The following is a 22408-nucleotide window of genomic DNA, read 5'->3' as shown; positions in this document are numbered from 1 at the left end:
ACTGTAAGGAAACGTGGTTGTCAATCCCTAAAACTGACAGTGTGAACGTGGCTGTAGTTAACATAGTTATTACTTTCATTTAATTCTCACCCATCACCTCAGTGTTTGAAGGGTTTGATGCCACAGAAAATGTGCAGAAACACTGGGAAGGGTGTACATCGTGGGGTAATTTCTCTTGAAAAGTGATGTAAATAAAATGGGGCTACTTGAATCCCTAACATAAAATAGTTTATATACTTGAGAAAGAATATGATATAGTCTGTGAAGGTCTTTGATGGGCCAGTTGGTGAATTCTGTGCTACCATTGCTCAGTTAATTAATCATGCTAACCTCTTTAAACTCTGAATCAATATAGCAGATTCTCTAGTTGTTACTGGCCAACTGTAACTGCCCCACCTCACGTCTTAAACCGCTAATGAGTGCACACACACTCCGACTCTCTGTATCTCTTCTTTCAGCTTACACCCCTGTGTAATAATCATCTTCTTTGTGGGCGTTGGTGTGTACTGCGGTAAGTTCAGCTAGTTGCTGTGATGCAATGCCTCCAGCAGATGGCAGCATCCATGAGCAATAGAGCCATTATAGAGGCCGTTGACTGAGAATAATTATATTTCAACTGTTTCTTCTTCAGTAGATAACCTTACAGTGCCAGCAGCTGCATTCCCACTGGGGCAGCTTAGATGTTTAAGTTATATCATTTCACTTGACTCGGCATCTCTCATTTTCATCTTTGCTCTAGCCTGTATTCTTCTGAGCAGTTTTAGGGCTTTGTATTGCAGAACTTCTCATGTTCTTGCCTCATTGGCATTAATTGTTTATTTTGTATCCTTCGTTCATTTAAGTCACCTTTGATAAAAGTGTGTGTAAAATGTTGCATGCAAATGATCATTTTTTGGAGTGTGATGCTGTGAGGCTGATCATCTTTCTGAAGTGAGAACTTTTGTATCAATGCTGAATAGCCACAGTAAAATGCTTTTTTGGGAAAATGTCATATTTGCATTTTAGGTAAGACTGTAATAATATAATACACTTCTACAGCATTTATTAATCTTTGGTTCAATTTAGTTCTACATGTACATTTTTAATTAAGTTAATTATTACATTTGTATTATTTTATGCTACAGTTCAAAAATTTGGAGTCAGTGAGTTTATTCATTAGCAAGGATGCATCAAACTGAATAAAGACATTTACATTTATTCATTTAGCAGACGCTTTTATCCAAAGCGACTTACAGATGAAGGCAGTGGAAGCAATCAAAAACAACAAAAAGAGCCATGATATATAAGTGCTATAACAAGTCTCAGTTAGGTTAACATGGTACACGTAGCATGGGATTTTAAATAATATAATAAATAAAAAGAAAACAGATAGAATAAAAAATAAAAGAATAGAGCAAGCTAGTTAGAGGTCTTTACACATACACACACACACATACATATACAATTTCACAATAAATGAAAAAGAAAATAGAATACAAAAAGATTAGAAAGGTAGTTAGATTTTTTAAAGAATAGAATTAAAATAGTGAGTGTTAAAGTTAGAGGGTCAAATAAAGATGATTGACATATAAAATAAAGACATTGACATTGTTGCAAAAATAGTTATTTAAAATAAATCCTGTTATTTCTATTCATGGAAATTTTCCTGAACATTTTTTTTATCATGGGTTCCACAAAGTTATTAAACCGCTCAACCATTTTAACCCTGATTATAAGAAATGTTTCTAGAGCACTTAATCAGCATATTAGAATGATTTATCAAGGGGTCATGTGACACTGAAGACTGAAATTAATGGTTGCTATAAGTTCAGCTTTATAAATTACTTTTAAAAATATATTAATATAGGTAAGTTGTTTTTTAATTGTGATAATATATCACTATTACTGTTTTACTTTGTATTTTATTTAATAGATGCACTCTTTTTGAGCATAAGAGAGTTTTTTCTCAAAAACAGAAATTTGACTTTTGAACACTAAAATACATTTATAAAGTCACCTAAACTAATAAATGCTGTAAAAATTCATTTTTCATGTTCGTTCATGAAACTAACGCTATGCATTTAAACCGATAAGTAGTCCTAAGGTAAATTACCATTTTACTGAATGTCGCATCAGTGTGACACTATTACATCCACTGAGCAAACACATTCACAGTACAGTTACAAATTTTCATGCACGCTCATCATGCATAAATTCAGGCCTCCCTATGTGATGGTTGCACTGAAACACACACTTCCTCTTCTGCTCTCATAATTTAAGAGGACCTGACTCAACAGCTGCCAGGAACTACAGAGTGGCGTCTGTGTGAGTTATGCATATTGATTGTGTGTGTGTGTCAGCAGAAACTGAAGGAGCTGACCCAAGCTGCATGGTTTCTTTTTGCCTTGTCATCTGTCTTTGTAACCAGGGTGATGCCACCGTTGTCACACACTCCCACACTGTGACTGGATGCAGTATGTCGCACATTAATTTGAGGCCACAGTGATGATTGACAGACAGACATACACACAGATAGAATAAAAAACTAAGGATGGAAGTAAAATCTGTCTAAACCGAGGCAGGTGAGACAGATGTTGTTTGTGAGTGTTTGCAGTGAGCGATAGACTATTGTCAGTTACCGTGAGAGAGCGAGAGATCACTTGTCTTATTGACTGTCACTGTATGTGTGTGTTAATACTGGTGCAGCATATGTTCAGGAGGGGAGAGGCCTACAGGGTGGAGACCAGCCTTCTGTCACCCTGGCAACGCTCCTGCAGTGCCAGCTCTCTGTGTGTGTGTGTGAGGTTTTAAATGAAGGGAAGTCCTGTGCTGGGGGGTGATATAGAAACAGAGAAGAACAGTGGGTGGGTTTGTTGCACCACTGAGGCTGTGCGTATTGCAGTGCGCTCTGCAGGTTACTGGTAGTGTGCAGTGTATCGACTCTGAGGGCTGGGCCAATTGCTCCCTGCTGTCAGATCTATTAGTATCACGCCCCCGGTGAAGCTTGTTGGTCGAGCTGAGCAGGCAGATCTGACAGATCATGAATCAACCAACTCCCTCATTCTTTCTAATACATGCACCCTGCTTGAACATACTGTATTTGGATACATTTTCTTTCAGAAAGTTCTGCACATAAACTGTATCTTGTATGTATTTTGTTTTTGACTTATGTTTTTCCACCAGCTCTCAGCTTAGTTTTAGCCCAGTAAAGTCTGACATATAAAATCATTGTCAGAAAAATCGAATGTTTTGATTTTTAAGGACCAATTTTAACTGTTAACTAGCATTGTAGTTAATAGTTAGTTAATAGTGAGTCTTGGTCTCCAAACTAAAGTGTGATCCAAAATAATAAAACTATTACAGTTTTTTTTTTTTTTTTAATTTGAGACAACAGACTTTAAGGGCTCATAAAGTGTCACGTCAGTTTTAATCAAAGGCTGAAACTGAGCAAAAATAGTGCAGTTGCTGATTTATGACCCAAAAAGTAAGATTAAATTCTGATAGTTTGTAATGTAAATATCTGAGCTCTTGTATTACAGATTACGATTACATAAAATACACATTTTATGTTATCATTGCAGTGGGTGTGTTTAACAGCCCAAAACACGTCAAATAAAGCGTGCTCATCCATAATAAAACATGCCTCACACAGCTCCCGTGCATGAATAAAGGTAGGGAATCCATGCATTTTTCCATTTTTTCCATGCATCCATATTTCAAACGTAATAAACATTTTTCTCTCACTTCTGCTGACTGTCTCCTCTTGGTTTCAAAATCGAAATCCTCTGACATTTTTCTTAACAAATCCTCAGTTTATACTTCTAATTCATGACCAGTATTTTGTTTTGTTCTCTCCGTGTTCGTCACTAATCACACAACATCGACGTCCTAAGTCATCTGCCGGAACTTCTGCATACTGTACCACATTTAGATGAAGTGAAAGAAAAGTATATTATGTTTGAAATATGGATATTTTTCTCACAAAAACACATCGATTCGCTACAGGAGGCCTTTATTCACCCCCGGAGCCATGTGAGGCACGTATTACTATAGATGTGTGTGCTTTATTTGACACATTTCGGACTGTTGAACAGCAACACCCGCCCACTGCAGTGATGATGCTTAGAAGTGCCAGGACTGATTGATCTGATTGGATAAATCGGAAAGAAGAAAGTCAGATACACCTAGGATGGCTTGAGGGTGAGTAAATAACAGGCTAATATTAATTATTGGGTGAAGTAACCCTTCAGTCCAGTAAATTGTCATCTTATTCTTTGTTCAGTTTAGTCTAGAAAAGCAGTAAAGGTTTCACAGTAGTAACACATCTGAACCACAACCTGATCAGGAACATTTTTAATATACTTGCTAAAAATGTATTACTGTTAATTAGAGGACTGAAGGCATGTAGTAGATTGTGTACTACAGGGTTTCGGCATATTTTTGATCATTTAATCATTTAGAGGCCTTAGAAATGTGCATATTAAATTTGATAATTAACAAATTACAATCCATTCAAATTTTCTTTTTCTTTTTTTTTTTCTTCATAGTGTGTTGACCTTTTTTTTACCTTCTTAAACAAGTAAAAATGTAGGGCAGGATTTGATTGGATAATTGCATCTTTGTCATTTTCTATTTATGTTGCTGGACGGGAGGTATTATTGTCCTGCCCTCGTATCAGTGCACATGTCATCAGAGAAGAAATATTGTGAGGGCAAGCCAGTGTTTTTGATTAAGATTATGCGGGTATGTGAATTTAAAAAGTAATAATGTGTGTGCCATGGACAAACCATTTATAATAAACACTGCAATATTCTATAAAAAAGGGTATTGTCCATTTTGATTTTGTAGTGAGTTTAGTGACTTTAAGTCTAGTAACTTGCTGTTGAGCGTTGATGGATCTTGCTGTTTGAATTGACAACTGCAACCCCCCACATGCACCCTCTGTTTCAACCCCCTACTCCCCCTTTTTTGGTTCTCCTTTTATTTTCTTCCTCTCTGCCTCTCTCTCTATTGAATAATTGATCAGCTGAGCTTTGGATGAGTAGTTTTGTGTGCTTCAGTCTGCATTCCACAACCTTAGCAAAAATCACCTGCCATGAGAGTGAAGAATGTGTAAAGGAATGAAAGAACTGAACCGAGAGAGAGGTAAAAAAAGAAAGGGGTATATAAGGCAGATCGCTCTCAAGCCTTGACTTTCAAAGAGTGTGTTCAGCGCCAGTGTATATGTAAGAGTGTTAATGTGCCCTTGTGTGTGTTTGTGTGAGAAAAGTATGGTGAGCAGCATTTTCTTGTCCAGATTAAGCCGGATTAGAGTTGGAATGAAGCACTGAGTCCAGCCTGATCCTCAGATCAATACCACTGTGCTCCTCCCTCTGCGCTTTCCCCCATCCCATGTCATCATTTACTTGTTCTCTGTTTCTCTCTCTTCCCCATCTTTCAGTTTATGATTCCAATCAGTTTTTCTGAACATTTCAGAGTCTGTCCAGACTGTAGTCATCCTGAATCGTCTCAAATAAAGAATGAATAAAATCTTTTAAAAGAGAAGCAAAACATTGGTTTATTTTACACAAATGACTGGCTGACTATTTATATCCGTCTAATTACATGGCAATATATCATAAAACTGGACAATTATTAAGGTATTTTCTTTTGTGAAAAGAAAGGTAACGTTGGTCAATTACACATCTTTATTCAAAAGCAATGGACTTTGCAATACTGCAACTGACCAATCAGATTCAAGGTTTCTAGAGAGCTGTGTAGAATAATATATAAGAAAAATATAATCTCTCTCCCTCTCTCTCTAACTCCTCTCTTGCTCTCTCGCAGAGACTCTACCTCTCTTTTTGTCTGTATTATATTACTATAGATCAATAGAGCTACTCAAACAGAAGCAGAGAGCATCAGCTGCTATTAAAAGCGGTTCCTCTCTCCCAGACTACCAGCATATATCAAACTCAGACAATAGATTAACTGCACACAATAACCTGAGGTCAGCTCATGTCGTTCCTACACACGTGCTAAAAACTGCAGCACAATGCTGATGTTTGGATGGGATCATATCACAGATACTGCAGTTCTAATAGAGATGTAGACATGGGCTGGTCAATCATGTGAGGCTGAGAATGCTGATCTAGCACTACTTTCCTCTTCACATTTCACATTACATGTAAAAGCGGTCAATTGATCAGCTCTGATATTTGAATATGTTTTATGCGGGCAATGTTTTAAATGTTTCAGTAATGAAAATACTTTTAATGCAAGATGCACATGGCTGCATGGTTAACTACTTTAGCTGCAGCAGTTATTGTACTGTGTAATTTTCGAAAACCAGATTGATTGTTTGATAAAATTTCATGAGCCTCAATAAATTTTCTAAGCTGTTCTGCAACAATTTTCTCAAAGATCTTTGCCAGGAGACATAACTTTGATATCGGCCTATAGTTATTAAGATTGGCCGAGTCCCCTCCTTTCAACAAGGGAAGAACAAAAGCAGACTTCCAGACCATAGGGATGACATTGTTTAAAAGGCTTAAGTTAAAAAGATATGTCAAAGGTTCAGTTATAAAATCTTTTGACATTTTAAGAAGAAAAGGATCAAGATTGTCTGGACCTGCAGATTTGTCTGTTTCCAGCTCTTTAAGAGCTCTGTAGACCTCTGCCTCAGTCACTGGTCTGAAAACAAACGAGCCTATTGAGGAAGCTAATAGAGGGGGGGATTTCTTCAAAAATGTTGGTAGTTGGATTCTCTCATATAGACAACCTGATGAAACAAAATGTTTTTTAAAACAATTTAGTATTTCAGATTTATCTGTGAGAATAAGTGAATTTTCCATAATGCATGTTGGGAGTTCATTGGTCTGTATGTTTCCATAGGATGATTTAATAACTTTTCAAAATTATTTGGGATCATTAAGATTACTTGTGGTTTTAGACAAGTAATATTCAGATTTGCTCTTTTTAATAAGGGAAGTGCAGCGATTTCTGAGTTGTCTAAAACTCAGCCAGTCAACCTGAGACTTTGTTTTTCTGGCCTTAGCCCAAGCATGATCTCTTTCCTTCAAAATTTCAGACAGCTCACAGGAGAACCAGGGATTATTGCGACCCTTCACCCTAAATTTGCGAAACGGTGCATGTTTGTTGATAATTTCAGACAAAGCATCATAAAAAAAATTCCAAGCTAGTTCTACATCATTAATAAGAAAAATCTTTTTCCAGTCAGAGATCCACAAGTCATGATAAAAAGCTTGTTCACAGAAATGTTTAAAATCCCGTTTAAACACAATTTGAGGTCTTCTTTTAAAAAATGTTGTTTGTCTGACAGTGGTGACAACACAATGGTCACTTAAATCATTGGCAAATATTCCCACAGCAGTATATTTATGTGGAACATTTGTAAAAATTAGATCAAGGATGGAGGATTTTTTTGGCTGTTTAAGATTTGGCCGTGTTGGATCACTGATCAGCTGTGTAAGATTAAAAGAATCACAAATTACTTTAAAATGATCAGAAACAGACGTAAGCCAATCCAGATTAAAATCCCCGACAAGAAGAATCTCATTAAAATGTAACATTGCTAGCTGTTCAGTCAATAAGGACAAAGCATCATTTGTTGCTGAAGGAGGTCTGTAACAGCCTACAACTGTGATAGAATGGCCCTCATAAAGTTCTACTTTCAAAGCAAGACATTCAAACGTTTTACTAATAGACAACGATGACAGAACAGTTACCAAAAATCTGTTCCTTATGTAAAGAGCAACACCACCGCCTTTTCTGGGACAGTCACAGCGAAAAACATTGTAACCCCTGATAGCAATGTCATTATCTGTAATTGATTTTGTCAGCCATGTTTCAGACAAAACAAGAATATCAGTGTTCAATCTGTCAACCCAGATTTTTATCAAATCTAATTTAGGGAGAAGACTTCTGACATTTAGATGAGCAATTCCAAAGCCACACTTAGCTTTAAAATCATCAGGAGTACTCAAACATGAAGGTTCTGGACCAGGGTTGGATTCAACATTCCCTGACAGTAAAAGCGGCAAAAAAATAACACACTTTTTCTTTACAGAATTGTGTACAGGCATAAAATTGATTTTCTTGTGCTTCGTCCAGATGGAGGACCTACTGTAAAAAGTCAGTAACCAGTTGTATGGTTCATACAAGACACAAGAGTGCACAGTCAGAATATTTTCTGTAACCAGTAAAAGATAGTTTGCAGGACTCCTATTAAAAATCAATTCATTAAAAAAAGAGTGATCCCAGTCAGTGACTTTAGAAGCAGAAAAAACATAAGGACAACTTTGATATCCATGTTTGACTTCTACCTCACATGGACATAGTACAGCCAAAAAGAGGAAAAATAGACGGATACATGCTGACCTTATTGGCAGTTTCCATACCGTACAGATCTCAGTTTATCCAAGGCCCAAAAGAGCGCTGCAGACTCCAACAGCAGCACAGGCTCGGTGCGATGTATCAGGCCCAAGCGGCAGCACAGACTCGGTGCGATGCAGCAGGCCCAAGCGGCAGCACAGGCTCGGTGCAATGCAGCAGGCCCAAGCAGCAGCACAGACTCGGTGCGATGCAGCAGGCCCAAGCGGCAGCACAGGCTCGGTGCAATGCAGCAGGCCCAAGCGGCAGCACAGGCTCGGTGCAATGCAGCAGGCCCAAGCGGCAGCACAGGCTCGGTGCAATGCAGCAGGCCCAAGCGGCAGCACAGGCTCGGTGCAATGCAGCAGGCCCAAGCGGCAGCACAGGCTCGGTGCGATGCAGCAGGCCCAAGCGGCAGCACAGGCTCGGTGCAATGCAGCAGGCCCAAGCGGCAGCACAGGCTCGGTGCAATGCAGCAGGCCCAAGCGGCAGCACAGGCTCGGTGCAATGCAGCAGGCCCAAGCGGCAGCACAGGCTCGGTGCAATGCAGCAGGCCCAAGCGGCAGCACAGGCTCGGTGCGATGCAGCAGGCCCAAGCGGCAGCACAGGCTCGGTGCAATGCAGCAGGCCCAAGCGGCAGCACAGGCTCGGTGCAATGCAGCAGGCCCAAGCGGCAGCACAGACTCGGTGCAATGCAGCAGGCCCAAGCGGCAGCACAGGCTCGGTGCGATGCAGCAGGCCCAAGCGGCAGCACAGGCTCGGTGCAATGCAGCAGGCCCAAGCGGCAGCACAGGCTCGGTGCGATGTATCAGGCCCAAGCGGCAGCACAGACTCGGTGCGATGCAGCAGGCCCAAGCGGCAGCACAGGCTCGGTGCAATGCAGCAGGCCCAAGCAGCAGCACAGACTCGGTGCGATGCAGCAGGCCCAAGCGGCAGCACAGGCTCTGTGCAATGCAGCAGGCCCAAGCGGCAGCACAGGCTCGGTGCAATGCAGCAGGCCCAAGCGGCAGCACAGACTCGGTGCAATGCAGCAGGCCCAAGCGGCAGCACAGGCTCGGTGCAATGCAGCAGGCCCAAGCGGCAGCACAGGCTCGGTGCAATGCAGCAGGCCCAAGCGGCAGCACAGGCTCGGTGCGATGTATCAGGCCCAAGCGGCAGCACAGACTCGGTGCGATGCAGCAGGCCCAAGCGGCAGCACAGGCTCGGTGCAATGCAGCAGGCCCAAGCAGCAGCACAGACTCGGTGCGATGCAGCAGGCCCAAGCGGCAGCACAGGCTCGGTGCAATGCAGCAGGCCCAAGCGGCAGCACAGGCTCGGTGCGATGTATCAGGCCCAAGCGGCAGCACAGGCTCGGTGCGATGTATCAGGCCCAAGCGGCAGCACAGACTCGGTGCGATGCAGCAGGCCCAAGTGGCAGCACAGACTAGGTGCGATGCAGCAGGCCCAAGTGGCAGCACAGGCTCGGTGCGATGCAGCAGGCCCAAGTGGCAGCACAGGCTCGGTGCGATGTAACAGGCCCAAGCATCAGCACAGGCTGGTGCGATGTATTGGACCCGGGCGGTAGCCGTTTAGATCGCGCTGTTTCCTCTGGCTTCCAGACGCTGCTCTCGTGTGTCCGCTCGCCGTGAACTTGGCTTGAAGCTGTATATCTTTCTTCAGATTTATAGCTGTAATGAAGAACTGGGAGGAGAGAGAACCTGGCCTTCCAACTAGCAATCTTTTCTCATTCAGACAAAACCAGACACAAACCTTTTACATTTTGCCTTTCCTTTATCACACACACTTGTACATTCCATAATTTCCCATTAACATGTTTCATTCTCTTTGCATCATTGTCTTTCTCACATACTGTACATTTGACGAGTACCGAATAGCTCTTTTCAGATCTTGAGAGCTTAATTTGTTCTTTAAAGATGAAAGTTGTCTACACTAGTTCTTTCCTCCGGAGGAAAAGTAGGACTAATTATGGTATTACTACCGACTACTCATAACAGCCCTCTGCTTTAAGAGCATGAGGACAGGGGTCAGTTTCCGATCTGGACTGGAGACCATCTGTCAGGCAAATAGTTCAGATCTCATGTTCAAAAAGCTTTCATGACTTTACCAGATTAATACTTTATTTTCTTCATCTTATTAGTGTCTTTCATCCCTCTCTAGATAGATAGAGTGCAAAGCATATTTAACATTTCTTCATAGAGACAGTTTGAAATATAAAAAAAAAAAACAGTAAGAGACAGATCTCATTCATTTTCTGATTGGACAGACACCAGTCCACTGTGCTTTAGCGGCCATAATTGGCATTTTATAAGTGCTCTAAAGTCTCATTTGTCAAAGCCAGGGCTAAATTTAACCTAATCTTTGTGATGTGGTATTGGATGCGAGTGGCACTGCCCTGTGCTTTTCAGGGTGACTGAATCAGATGCTTTCAAAATGAATAATAACTGGTTCTTTCCTCCTGCAGAATTTTCAAGCTCTTCCGAAGCAGCCACTGCAGATTACTAAGGAACAGTACATCCCAGGTAAAGTATGTGTTTTTGACTTGCACTGTACATGTGAGAACAGTTCGCTATTAAGGTTTCTAATAGCATTGACCCACTAACTTTAACATTAGCTAGTTTTAGCCAAAGAGATACCTTGGTGCAGTGGTAGCTCCAGACAATTTTGATTGGGGGGGGGCAATGGAGGGTCCTGGTCATTTCAATGGGGGGTCTCATGAAAACCAAGAAAAAATACAGTGGACACGGCTAATAACTGCATATTACTGCTACTAAACAACAAAAACAGCACAGCACATGAACTACTTTGTTTTTAATTAATTAATCAATTGCAGTCTGCAAACAATATGCTCAAACTTATGTCATTAATAACTCACCCTCATGTCGTTCCAAACCCATAAGACCTCTGTTCGTCTTTGGAACACAGTTTAAGATATTTTAGATTTAGTCCAAGAGCTTTCTGTCCCTCCATTGAAAGTGTGTGTACGGTATACTGTCCATATCCAGAAGGTAATAAAAACATCATCAAAGTAGTCCATGTGACATCAGAGGGTCAGTTAGAATTTGTTGACGCATCCAAAATACATTTTGGTCCAAAAATCAAAAAAACTATTACTTGATTAAGCATTGTCTTCTCTTCCGGGTCTGTTGTGAGCGAGTTCAAAACACTGCAGTTTAGTGATATCCGGTTCTCGAACGATCACTCGATGTAACCAGATCTTTTTGAACCAGTTCACCAAATCGAACTGAATTGTTTGAAACGGTTCGCGTCTCCATTACGCATTAATCCACAAATGACTTAAGCTGTTCACTTTTTTTAATGTGGCTGACACTCCCTCGGAGTTAAAATAAACCAATATCCCGAAATAATTCATTTACTCAAACAGTACACTGACTGAACTGATGTGAAGAGAGAACTGAAGATGAACACCGAACCGAGCCAGATAACGAACGATCTGGCTTGAGTCAAGAACGGGTTGCATCGGTTTTCGGATCACCAGTAGTGATGGGAAGCTCGGTTCACCGTTCTTTTGCGCTCGATGTAATGACATTTGCTATGATTGCCCTTCATTCAAGCCTTTGGTTTACCCGCGCTCATAACATTAGCACAGAATCAGTTCAGAATCAATCACTAAAAGAATCAGTTCGGTTCAGACGCTCTGTGTGTCATTCTGCTTCACGCTGAATCACGCATGCGCAGTATCGTCAGCTCCTTAGTTCTCGAATCGGATGCGTCCGAGAGAAACTGTTCGCGGTTCAGTGTACGAATAAATGTTGAATAATTTATGGGGAGAATAAATGTTGAATAATTTATTGAGACCGGTGCCTTGGTGAAGCATAAAATGACAATGTTCTGCTTGTGCAGATGAAAATTGTAACTTAATGAGTGCATGACAACCAGAAAATTAAGGTTAAATGCTTAGGGACATTTTGCTCTATTTTGTTTGGGAAATGTAATAAAATAAATTCTATTGCCTATCCTCTCAGGATATTGGAATCAGTGTTACAAGTACCGCAGGCACATTGTTTTTCCATTTCTGTACCACAAACACCATCAAACCGATGAAAGCTTTGGATCTTACAATGTTTCTCTATGGCACTGAAACCTAGATGCCGAGTTCCACTCCCTGTTCAGCTGATACTTGACTGCCATTGGTTCATCTGCGTTTTGAGGGAAGGGGCTTACCTATAGGTCAATTAGGCACTACCTATAAAGTGTAAAAACAACTGCATAGAGCTTCATTCATATTTCTCTTGCTCCTTGACTTTCAATCTCCTACTTTCTTCATCAAGTCTCTTTCTCTCTTCATGTCCTTGACATGGACCCTTTCAGCACAAGTAACTCTGTTAGTCCTTAAATGGCCGATATTTAAAAATTATATTTAAATGCTACATGTGAATTTATGCACCACAGCATTGATTGTGGAGCTTCATTTGTTTTTATAATGTTTCAGCGAAGATTTAAAAAAGAAATATGATACTATATTGTAAATTGTATAATACTGCTGAATCAGTATGATTATGTTTATTATATTTGTTATGTACGTATGTATAGGAAAGATCTCTGAAATAGTGACTGTCCACCCACGTGCCATGTTCATTCCCAGAGAGGGTTGGACTTTCCTCTCTGCAGGTGAGTGTCTTTGAAAAGCAATACCTCTATTTGATTTGTTATTTTGTTTTAAGGGGTTTGTGCTGTGATGTGCACAGCACTAGTGCTGTGTTTAGGACTAGTACTTGATGTGTCCTGTTTGTCTGGGTATGTGTTTGTTTGTTCTGACAGCACTGAGTGTGTGTGAGGTGTGTCAGTGTGTTGTTATATAATGGTGTCACAGCAAGGACAGTGTAACCTCCAGCAGAAGAGGCCAGCCTTCAGACCCCATGGCTATAACATAATCACAATTTTGGAAACAGCCCGTTCTGGCCCACAATCTCATCTGCTGGCCAGACAGCAAAGTTACACAAATCCCCTAAACTCTCTGTGTGTGTGAGAGAGAGAGATGGTGATACAAGGGAGTAATGCGAGATCACTTAATTGGTTTTGGTCTCTTTGGTATTTTTTCAGTCTCAGGGGTACTCATTCATTTTATATGTTTGCTGACATGTGCATATTTAGTGTGTGTATGCATGTGGGGTGGTTCAGTAACAGTGTGAGTTCCTGTCCCTGTGGTGGCCTTGTCACATCAAATTGTGCAGTGTCCCCGGATGTTTCCAGAAGGAGAACAGAGAGAGGCTAGAATGAGGACAAAGTCATCCCTCGTTCCCTGCTTGTCTGGTGGCCTCTACAGCACAGACTGAACTCCCCCTATTTTATCCCCTGCATCTCTCCTGAGCCTTCAGGTCAAACCATAATATTTAGTTTTATCCTTTTAAATCAGGGTCTTTTTAACTAAACCATCATTCCCACAATGCCTTACAACCTTTTTTTCTTAATAGCTGCATCAGCCAATACCACCTTTCAATAAACTGTTTTTTATGGAAGCCCTCTTTTAACTTCCTGAGGAGTGAGGTGAAGCAAACACTGAACTACAGAGCCACAGCATTTTGAGTTTTTATTTATTTACTTTTATGATGGTAGAGTGAGAGGAGATGGAAAAAATGGGTGAAATAAAATGGAAACAGGATGGATTTCATATAAAACCACAATTTTACTGTCTGTGATGATAAAGATTTTTACATTTAATCCTGTGCAAAATGAAAACAAGCTAGCTCAGACTCATCTTTATAATTTAATTTATTTGCTGGTTGCATTGTAATTATAAAGTAACGTTGAAATAAAATGAAATATTAATATTAGATTTAAAGCTTTAATGAAATTTTACCTTGGCAATTAATTGAAATAATAAAGATATAATAATAAAGTGCTAAAATTACTAATACAGAATACATTTTAAAGGCCAAAAGAATATAACAGAATATAGTAAATGTAAACTTACATTTTTAATTATTTTAAAAATAAAAGCTAATTCAAAGTAACAATTAATAAATACTAAAATAACATTTTGTAATTTGTTTAGTTCAGATCAATTAATTGTCTGGTCAAATCAATCATACATTGTGTTTAAATCTGTGTGAACAGGAAACACATCTATCTGGTATCTAAGCACTCTGCTTATGAAGGTATCGATTTCGTATGCCTATGTTTAGACCATCTTTTCATTTATAAATCAATGTGGGACTATTTTTGCACTAAGACCAGACTCATATTAATAGAGCCACTCTCTTCTATGTTCTCTGTCAGATCTTAATTTAGCTTGCTCCAAGTAAAGGAAACCTGTTCTTATAAGGCCAGATATCTAGTTTTGAACCATAGACAAAAATCTGGCACTAAAAGGCCATAAAAAGGCTCAGACTGTTGGTGCTTGATTGAACTTTGGCTAATATTTAAGATTAAACCTTGCATAATAACTCATTATAAACCACTGATTGAACATTGTACTATTGATTTTCCAATCGATCTAAAGATCAAATGCGTAAAAACAAGAGCAAGCTTCTAGGAACCAGAATTTCAAACTCTAGCTAAATTTTGGATTCATTTTGTGAGTGAAAAAAGGTTCACTGTCAATATCTGCAATGTCTGAAACAGCATTCTGCTGGTTCTTATGGTGAATTCACACAACCAAACTGAACATGAGTGAAATCAACATGAAGTTTTTAGCCCTTCACTTTAAATTCCTGATCATGTGGATTTCTTTTTTGAAATAAATGGATTTCATTCACAAAATTTTGCTGAACGGTGGTCAGTATGATTTTTAACATTTATTCATTGATTTACACTGATTAACACATTAACATTTTGAGAGTTTTCCGCAGACATGCTCCACTCACATTTTCTTCTGAAAAAGTAAAATTCTAGTTTGTTACTTGTTTGAGAAGTGAGGTTTGAACTAGAAATGCACAAAACAACAAGTAATGGTTAGTCGATATTTGCTCACTACTCAAGTCTGTTACTTTAGCTGTTTTGTATGACTTAATGCATTGCATACACATTTTTATCTTCAACCTTTATTGTCATTATTCTGAGAACTGTGACAAAAAGTTATCACGACACAAGGTCATTGACATTTAACAAGCTACTAGAAACACAGGAAGCTAGTCCAGGAATAGACTTAATCAGACAAACTGCCTTAAGAAGCTGTAAAGGGAATTCAGTTACGGTGATATGGGTCTGTACTTTAGGCATATTAGATTAATCTTAACTTAAATTGCTGCTATTGTGTTTCTAGCCATCATGATACCGGAAAAGGTTGACAGTAGCTCATTTAAAGAAATCTCATTTAGAGAATAAATTTGGATGTAGTTCAATCCAAAATGGACATCTGGTCTTCAAAGAAACCTCAAACTAAAATATCTAAATAAATTAAAATTTGAAATTATTAATATGGTCTTATTCAACTTGTTTAGTTGAACATTTTTTGTGATGAAATGCATCCAAAATGAAGAGCTCTATTGCCATCTTCATTGTCCGTTCAAACCTTCAACTGATGGTGGACAAATTAGATCTGATTAACTTACACTTGAGCTGCTGTTTCTGCCAAAGATAAGCCATTTCCTCCCCCTTCTTCCCTGAAACTGGTCTTGAACACACACACAAACACATCAATAAAGGCCAGTAACAACCACATAACTTGTTCTCTTCTCAGGACCTCACTCCATTTTTACCTTATCAAATAAAGTTCAGAATACTCTGAAATGGCTAGATATACCAGTTTACATACAACATTTATGCACACAATTTATCTCATAATCTACATAATGGACATTGCTGAGTGCCAATGTTGGTGTGTGTGAGGGTGAGTCAGCACTCTGACAGTCACTGCAGTGTGCAATACTCTCTCTCTCTATCTCACACACATACACAAACACACAGACTGTATCGCAATGTGAACTTATCCTCTCACACATTTGCTTTCATCTGACAGAAAAGCGGCTGGGTGCATTACTGTTCCTGCTGACACAGATGGGAGAGATGCCAGCACACACACCACTCACTGTCATCTTCTTCCCCTTTTATTTTTTTATTAGGAATGGGAGTTATGAAAGTTGTGGTTGAAGATTAAGTTTGGAAGAGGTCATTATGACATCTGAATCTGTGTGTGTGTGTACAGATTTCTGTCAGGTGGAGCTGCGTCTCTTGGCTCACCTGTCAGCTGACCCACAGCTGCTGAGAATCTTTCAGAACACTGAAGCAGACGCCTTCACCATGCTGGCAGCTCAGTGGTGGGTACACACTACCATATATAAGTGTATATAATGCACATACAGAACACATTTTTGCTTTTGTTTTGTTTAGCGTTTTTATAAGCATGCATGGTCAGGCCAGAAAGTTTTTTTGTTTTGTTTTTAAGAATAAATTCATTTTTTTCATCATGGATGCGTTGCATTGATCAATAGTGACCGTAAATACATTTATAATGTTGCAAAAAAACTTATTTTTGGATGTATTCGTCATGTGGTACTTAAAAACAAACCAACCAACCAAGTGTAACGTTCATACTTTGGGTAGTAGGTTAGGAAGTCACAGAGAGTTGGCCAAAAGGAGTTTAAACAATGCTAGATGTTCTATTTGTCACACAAGCAAAAGGTAATAAATAGACTGACAAGAGTGCACAGTGTCCTGCAGTACCAGTCTGTGTGTTTCACCCTGAGGCTGTATGCACTCAACCAGACAGAGTGCAAGACCGAAAAATGATCGAGAGAGATGAGAGACGACCAGTCTGATGCTCACATCTCCACAGTTACCATAGCGCATGGTGACGGGCCTGTCCAGACAAAGTGTGATTTGATTGCTGACATGAGCCCAGTTTTTGTGTGAGGATAGAAATATACTTCGCTTTCTAATGACCACAGATCATCACAGCATTGCTGTTAGCATATTACTTCTTGTGTGTGTGTGTGTGTTGCTCACCCAAAAGAGCTGAGTGTTGAAGTGCTGAAGTGAGTGCTGACCCCACACTGGCCGCTGCTCTAATGCAGTAAGACATCTGCTGGACAGCCTCTGATTCCCTGTCACTTTACAAACACTGATGCCTCCAGCATACCAGCACTGCTAGCACTTTCATTACATAAATGTCTCTGTTTTTGTCTTTAGGAAGGGTGTGAGTGAGGACAGAGTAAGTCTGGAGGACAGAGAGCATGCCAAGCGTATCGTCTACTCTGTGGTTTATGGAGCTGGTGAGAACTTTTACTCATAATACATGCTCACTTCAATCTACAGGAAGTTCAGAACATGACATTGTTTATCATGAATTTTACCTTCAATTTAAAGGTGCTGTTTTGGTAACTTAAACCACACAGCTTCTCTTTAGTGCCTATTGACACAGTATCATGAAGTCCTGCATGCTGGCATCTCATGCCAGCTCATGGGCGCTCCCCTGAACCGAAAATACCATGTTACTAATTACTGTGGAGCAGCAAGAAAATGACATCCTGACAGCACTGACAGGGTGATGGCACACAGGAATGTCTAGAGTCAAAAGCCATTACTAGCATTAGCATTACTTACTTTTTTAAAGATCATTATTTTGTGTATTTGGTGTAACAGAATATGTTGACATGCTTATTATTTTTCAAATACTGTAAATTATTGTAGGTCCTCTATGCCCAATCTCTCTCAAATGCGTAGTTTTCTATAAAGTCCCTCCTTAAGTATTTAAGTACAGTCTGCTCTGATTGGCCAACTGATTCAGTGCAGTGTGATTGGCCGAACACAGCAAACATGTAACTCCCCTTTCCATAATCGTGAGCTTCATCTTTCAAAATAAATTTAATGTAATTATTAATGTAAAGTTAATAATGTCCTTAGTTTAACCATCAATTCAAGCCCAAAAGGGGAACAGAGTCGCGTGACAGACAGTGATGAAACTCATATGTGTTTGCAGTACACAAGCCACGGACGGTTAAGACAGCTGACTTCAATGTGAACTCCAAATTTGAAAATAAACTAATAACAAAACATACTTACAGTGGCTGATTCAGAAGTGCCAGATTGTCATAGCAAAGTCAGAATGACCTCCTCACCTAAGTTCACGTAACAGTCGTCCATTAAATGCGTTGCTGTTCTGTTGTAAGTAATCTTAAATAAAGTGCTTTTGCTTTCTCCTAGAAAAACACAGCATCTACCTGACATGGCTGCTTCAACACTAACTGCGGTTACTGAAACCTTCTTTCTTTGCGTGAACATTTGGGCGGCATTACGCAAATATTTCCACATAGTGACGTAGACATGTGGGGCATGTTTGAATGATCCTTTTAAGGGGTGCGTGGCAGAGTCTTATTATTTTGATAAAGAATATCTCATTGGATTTGAGACTTTGCAACTTTGCAGATCTTCTTCAAGCACCAAGAGCTTGTAACACTCCAAAGAGAAAGGCAAACTTGAAATTGCATCATATGACCCATTTAAAGCAACATGAGGGTGAATGAGTGTCAGAAATGTACGTTTTGAATTATTAAATGTATTTATTTTTTAATTTTGAAACTCATCCAAAACGGTTGTGCTGCTTAATATTTTTGTGGAACTGCAATACATTTTTCTTCTGGATTTTTTAAGGAATATGAAGTTAAATATCACTGTTTATATGAAATAGAAACATTTTGTAACATTATTTATAAATGGCCTTACTATTGCTTTTAATCAATGCATTCTTGCTGAATGAAAGTATTATACTGTAGATCAATATCAGTAGTGGCAAAAGTCACATAAAAGTATTTATTTCTTTAAAATAAACTGACCACAAACTTTGGAAATCTACGGAGCCCTTAAAAAAAATTTTTTTTTGCATTTGGAAACTGAATTTTAAATGAGAAAAAATAATAATTTACTGACCCCAACCTTTTGAATTCCAGTGTACCCTTTTAGTTAAAAATGGGAACATTTTCAATTTAGAATTGGAAGCTTTGAATATAAATGAGAGAAAGAAAAAAATAAATAAACAGGCAAAAAATATTTGATGAATATTTGAAAACATGAAAAAAATGTAAGTAAACTATGTTTATTCATATATGTGTGGATGATTGTGGCATAAGCAAAGCAGAGATACATTCATTTATTATTATTTTTTTTAGAATGAAAGAGATAGACATTGGTACAGATAAGAAATAGAAAGAGAAACGTTATGGGCCAGACTCAAGGGCTTTAGTCTGAGTCAAGTGCAGAGAGCCTTATTGTTCATAGTGGTTGCTAACAGAGATCTCCCGGAATGTGGCCTCCATGACTACAACCTTACTAGAGAAGAATCTTATTATGTGTGTTTGGAGGCACTGAAGGAGGGTGTCACTGTTCTACTTTACTTTAACTGGGTCAGCTTGAATTTATCTCTGTCTTTTTGCTTCTTCTCTCATTTATATTTTTCAGTCCAGCATCTCACAAGTGGCTCACCAAAATGTGTTTGAGCACTGAAGTTGCTGAATACAGAAAAATGCATTTATTGCACTCTTACGGAGGCATTCGGCTTGTTGAGGCAGAACAAAACATTTTCATTTCGACCATAATGTCATATCAGGAAAGCTGAGAAAAAGAGAGAGAGTGTGAGGAAGGGAATAATGAGTGACTGAGTGCTGGTAGAAAGTGAATGAGAGACAGAGGGGGTGAGAGCACTACAGTGTCAGCATATGTTGATAATCTTGCAGAAAGCGATGGATTGCCATGGTTACCAAATACTAAAAGGAGGTGTAGCATAGAAGAAAATTAAACACACATACACACAGGCATAGGCGGGGGGCTGGACATACATACGACACAAGTGGGTCAGAATATGAGAGATTAACTTTTGAGTATCCCAGAGAGAAGAATGGCTTAAAGATGTTGGAGTAATTAGGCAAAAGGAGGAGAACTAGAGAGCAAATGTTCTGAACCAGTGAGAATGCACAGTGACGCAATCTTTATCACTTCTGCATGCCTCCTGCTGCCTTCATCTCCCTGCTCGCATGCTTCATATAGTCATCTCTCTCTGTCTAGAAATAATCTCAATTACAGGCACACAGAAGGTCAGATAAAAATGAACCTGAGTCTTCCTGGTATATGTACTTGGTCCTGCTTTATTCAACAGGTCATTGTACGTAAATTAAAGCATGTAACATTGGTTATGTCATGTGACTAGTTGTTACTCTGTAGTAGGACTGATGAGAAATTCTTTGGGTGGAGTATTGCACACTTTCTAAGTTAGTTAGTAGCTACACCACATCTGATGCCAGTATTTCCTTGGTATTCATTCGTACTGCTAGCAAAGCATTACTAGTGTTGTTAACACTATAAGTAGGGTTAGTGATCTGAACCAACCATTAGACCCAAGTATAAACTCTTGCACGCAGCTTATTTGTGCTATGGACATGATGATACTGTACTTCAAACTGTGTGGCTAATAAGGTGTGGTGTGCTATTAATTTTATACAACATCAGAGCTATCATTTTTGCCTGGTTGATGATAAAAAAAATGGTAAAAACAACAAAACTTTAGACTTAATAGTGAAACCGTAATTTTGTGAAATATTACATTTAAAATGAATAGTTTTCTATTTATTAATATATTTATAAATGTAGTTTAGTCCTGTGATTGCAAGGCAGAATTTTCAGCAGTCATTACTTCAGTCTTCAGTGTCACGTGATTCTTCATTCAAAAATTTCTGTAATAATTCACAGAACCAATCATTTCCTTTGTGTATGAATTTCAATCTTCTGTTGGATACAAAATCAAATTATTGGAAGAATGTTGTTAACCTAACAGATGACAATGTTGTGTGTGATGTTTTACATAAGCAATATCAGTAGATGTGAAAAAAGTAATCACTCTCCCATAATATCTTGTTTTTATTTCATCACATTTGTTGTCATGGTAGTTGTCGTCATAGCAACATTGGGAGAATGGGCTGCTCAGTTTAACCTATTTCTCAAAATCATTGTGTGCCTCATCTCACCTCATTTTGTCTTTTTGTCTCACCTTGAACTGTTTTAAGCATGGAATATTTCTGTGCTCAGTTGCTTCTGTCCACTGATTTTCTCTCTCTCCTTCTTTCTCGACACCCTAACACACAGGAAGAGAGCGGTTGTCTGGTATTTTGGGTGTGAGTGCAGAGGAGGCCAGTCGTTTTCAGGACACTTTCCTACAGACGTATAGAGAGGTGCCGGCCTTCATCCAGCACACCATCCAGTACTGCCACAAACAAGGTGTGTGTGTGATAAACACAGAGTAGTGTTGAAAAAACTAAGCAAACACACTTTCACAAAACTCACTCACTTCACAGTTCAGTGTGTGAATATAGAGCTGCCGTTAGGCCACACTTTCACTAATATTACACACATCATGGTTTTTACACCATGGTGTGAACTTAAGTCACACATACTCTTTCTTTTTCTTCTCCTGCTGTGACTTAAATTGTTACATTTTCTGCTGCCATTATATTCTATTATATTTCATCTCAGTGTTGCTTTAAAATATCAAATGCACAGTTTATTGGCCATTTTACTGTTATTACAAATTATGGAGTATTTATTGTATTGGAATGATAAACATTAATACAATGTATGGCGAAACAAAATAAAGAACAATGCAAGGTAGCTAAATAAAAGGTGACATAAAATATTAGTTAAGTATGAATATTTAACAGCCAGAATAAAGGCCCTTCAGTGCCAGTAGCCTCGTGGGCGGCACGTTGACATATAATGTTGTTGCGCTTCAGTTCAAGTCTTGATTCACAGACCTTTTCCAATCCTATCCCTCCTCTCTCTCTCTCTCTCTCTCCCTCCGCTTCCTATCTTAAATACTGTCCTGTCCTAATAAAAAAAGAAATCTAAAAAAAAAAAAACAGATGATCCAGTAATTATATCATTATATACAATCGCATAAGGTTAGTAATAAAAGAGAACGTATTTGATTTGTTGCTATATAAATTTATTAGTGCTGTCAAACGATTAATCGTGATTAATCGCATTCAAAATAAAAAAAATTGACATACCATATGTATACTGTTTATTTAATATGTATATATAAATACACACATACAGTATATATTTTAAAAATATTTACATGTGTTTATATTTATATATACAAAGTACACAGTCAGAT

At 39.0% G+C, this 22408-nt stretch overlaps 1 protein-coding gene across 2 annotated transcripts in view; it reads left to right on the top strand.

The window, feature by feature from the left end:
- The window catches only part of poln (polymerase (DNA directed) nu), a 59614-nt gene that overhangs the window by 32730 nt on the left and 4476 nt on the right, over positions 1–22408 (top strand). For both annotated transcript variants that reach the window (XM_026266933.1, XM_026266932.1), the window contains exons 17-21: positions 10811–10868; positions 12901–12978; positions 16454–16565; positions 17437–17519; positions 21379–21510. In XM_026266933.1, coding sequence (XP_026122718.1) covers positions 10811–10868; positions 12901–12978; positions 16454–16565; positions 17437–17519; positions 21379–21510 — 463 coding nt within the window. The remainder of the gene's footprint in view (positions 1–10810; positions 10869–12900; positions 12979–16453; positions 16566–17436; positions 17520–21378; positions 21511–22408) is intronic.

The sequence above is a fragment of the Carassius auratus genome, chromosome 7, assembly GCF_003368295.1.
Source record: "Carassius auratus strain Wakin chromosome 7, ASM336829v1, whole genome shotgun sequence".
NCBI lineage: Eukaryota > Metazoa > Chordata > Actinopteri > Cypriniformes > Cyprinidae > Carassius > Carassius auratus.
Note: the sequence above shows the minus strand (reverse complement) of the source record. Positions and strands in the feature narration are given on the sequence as shown.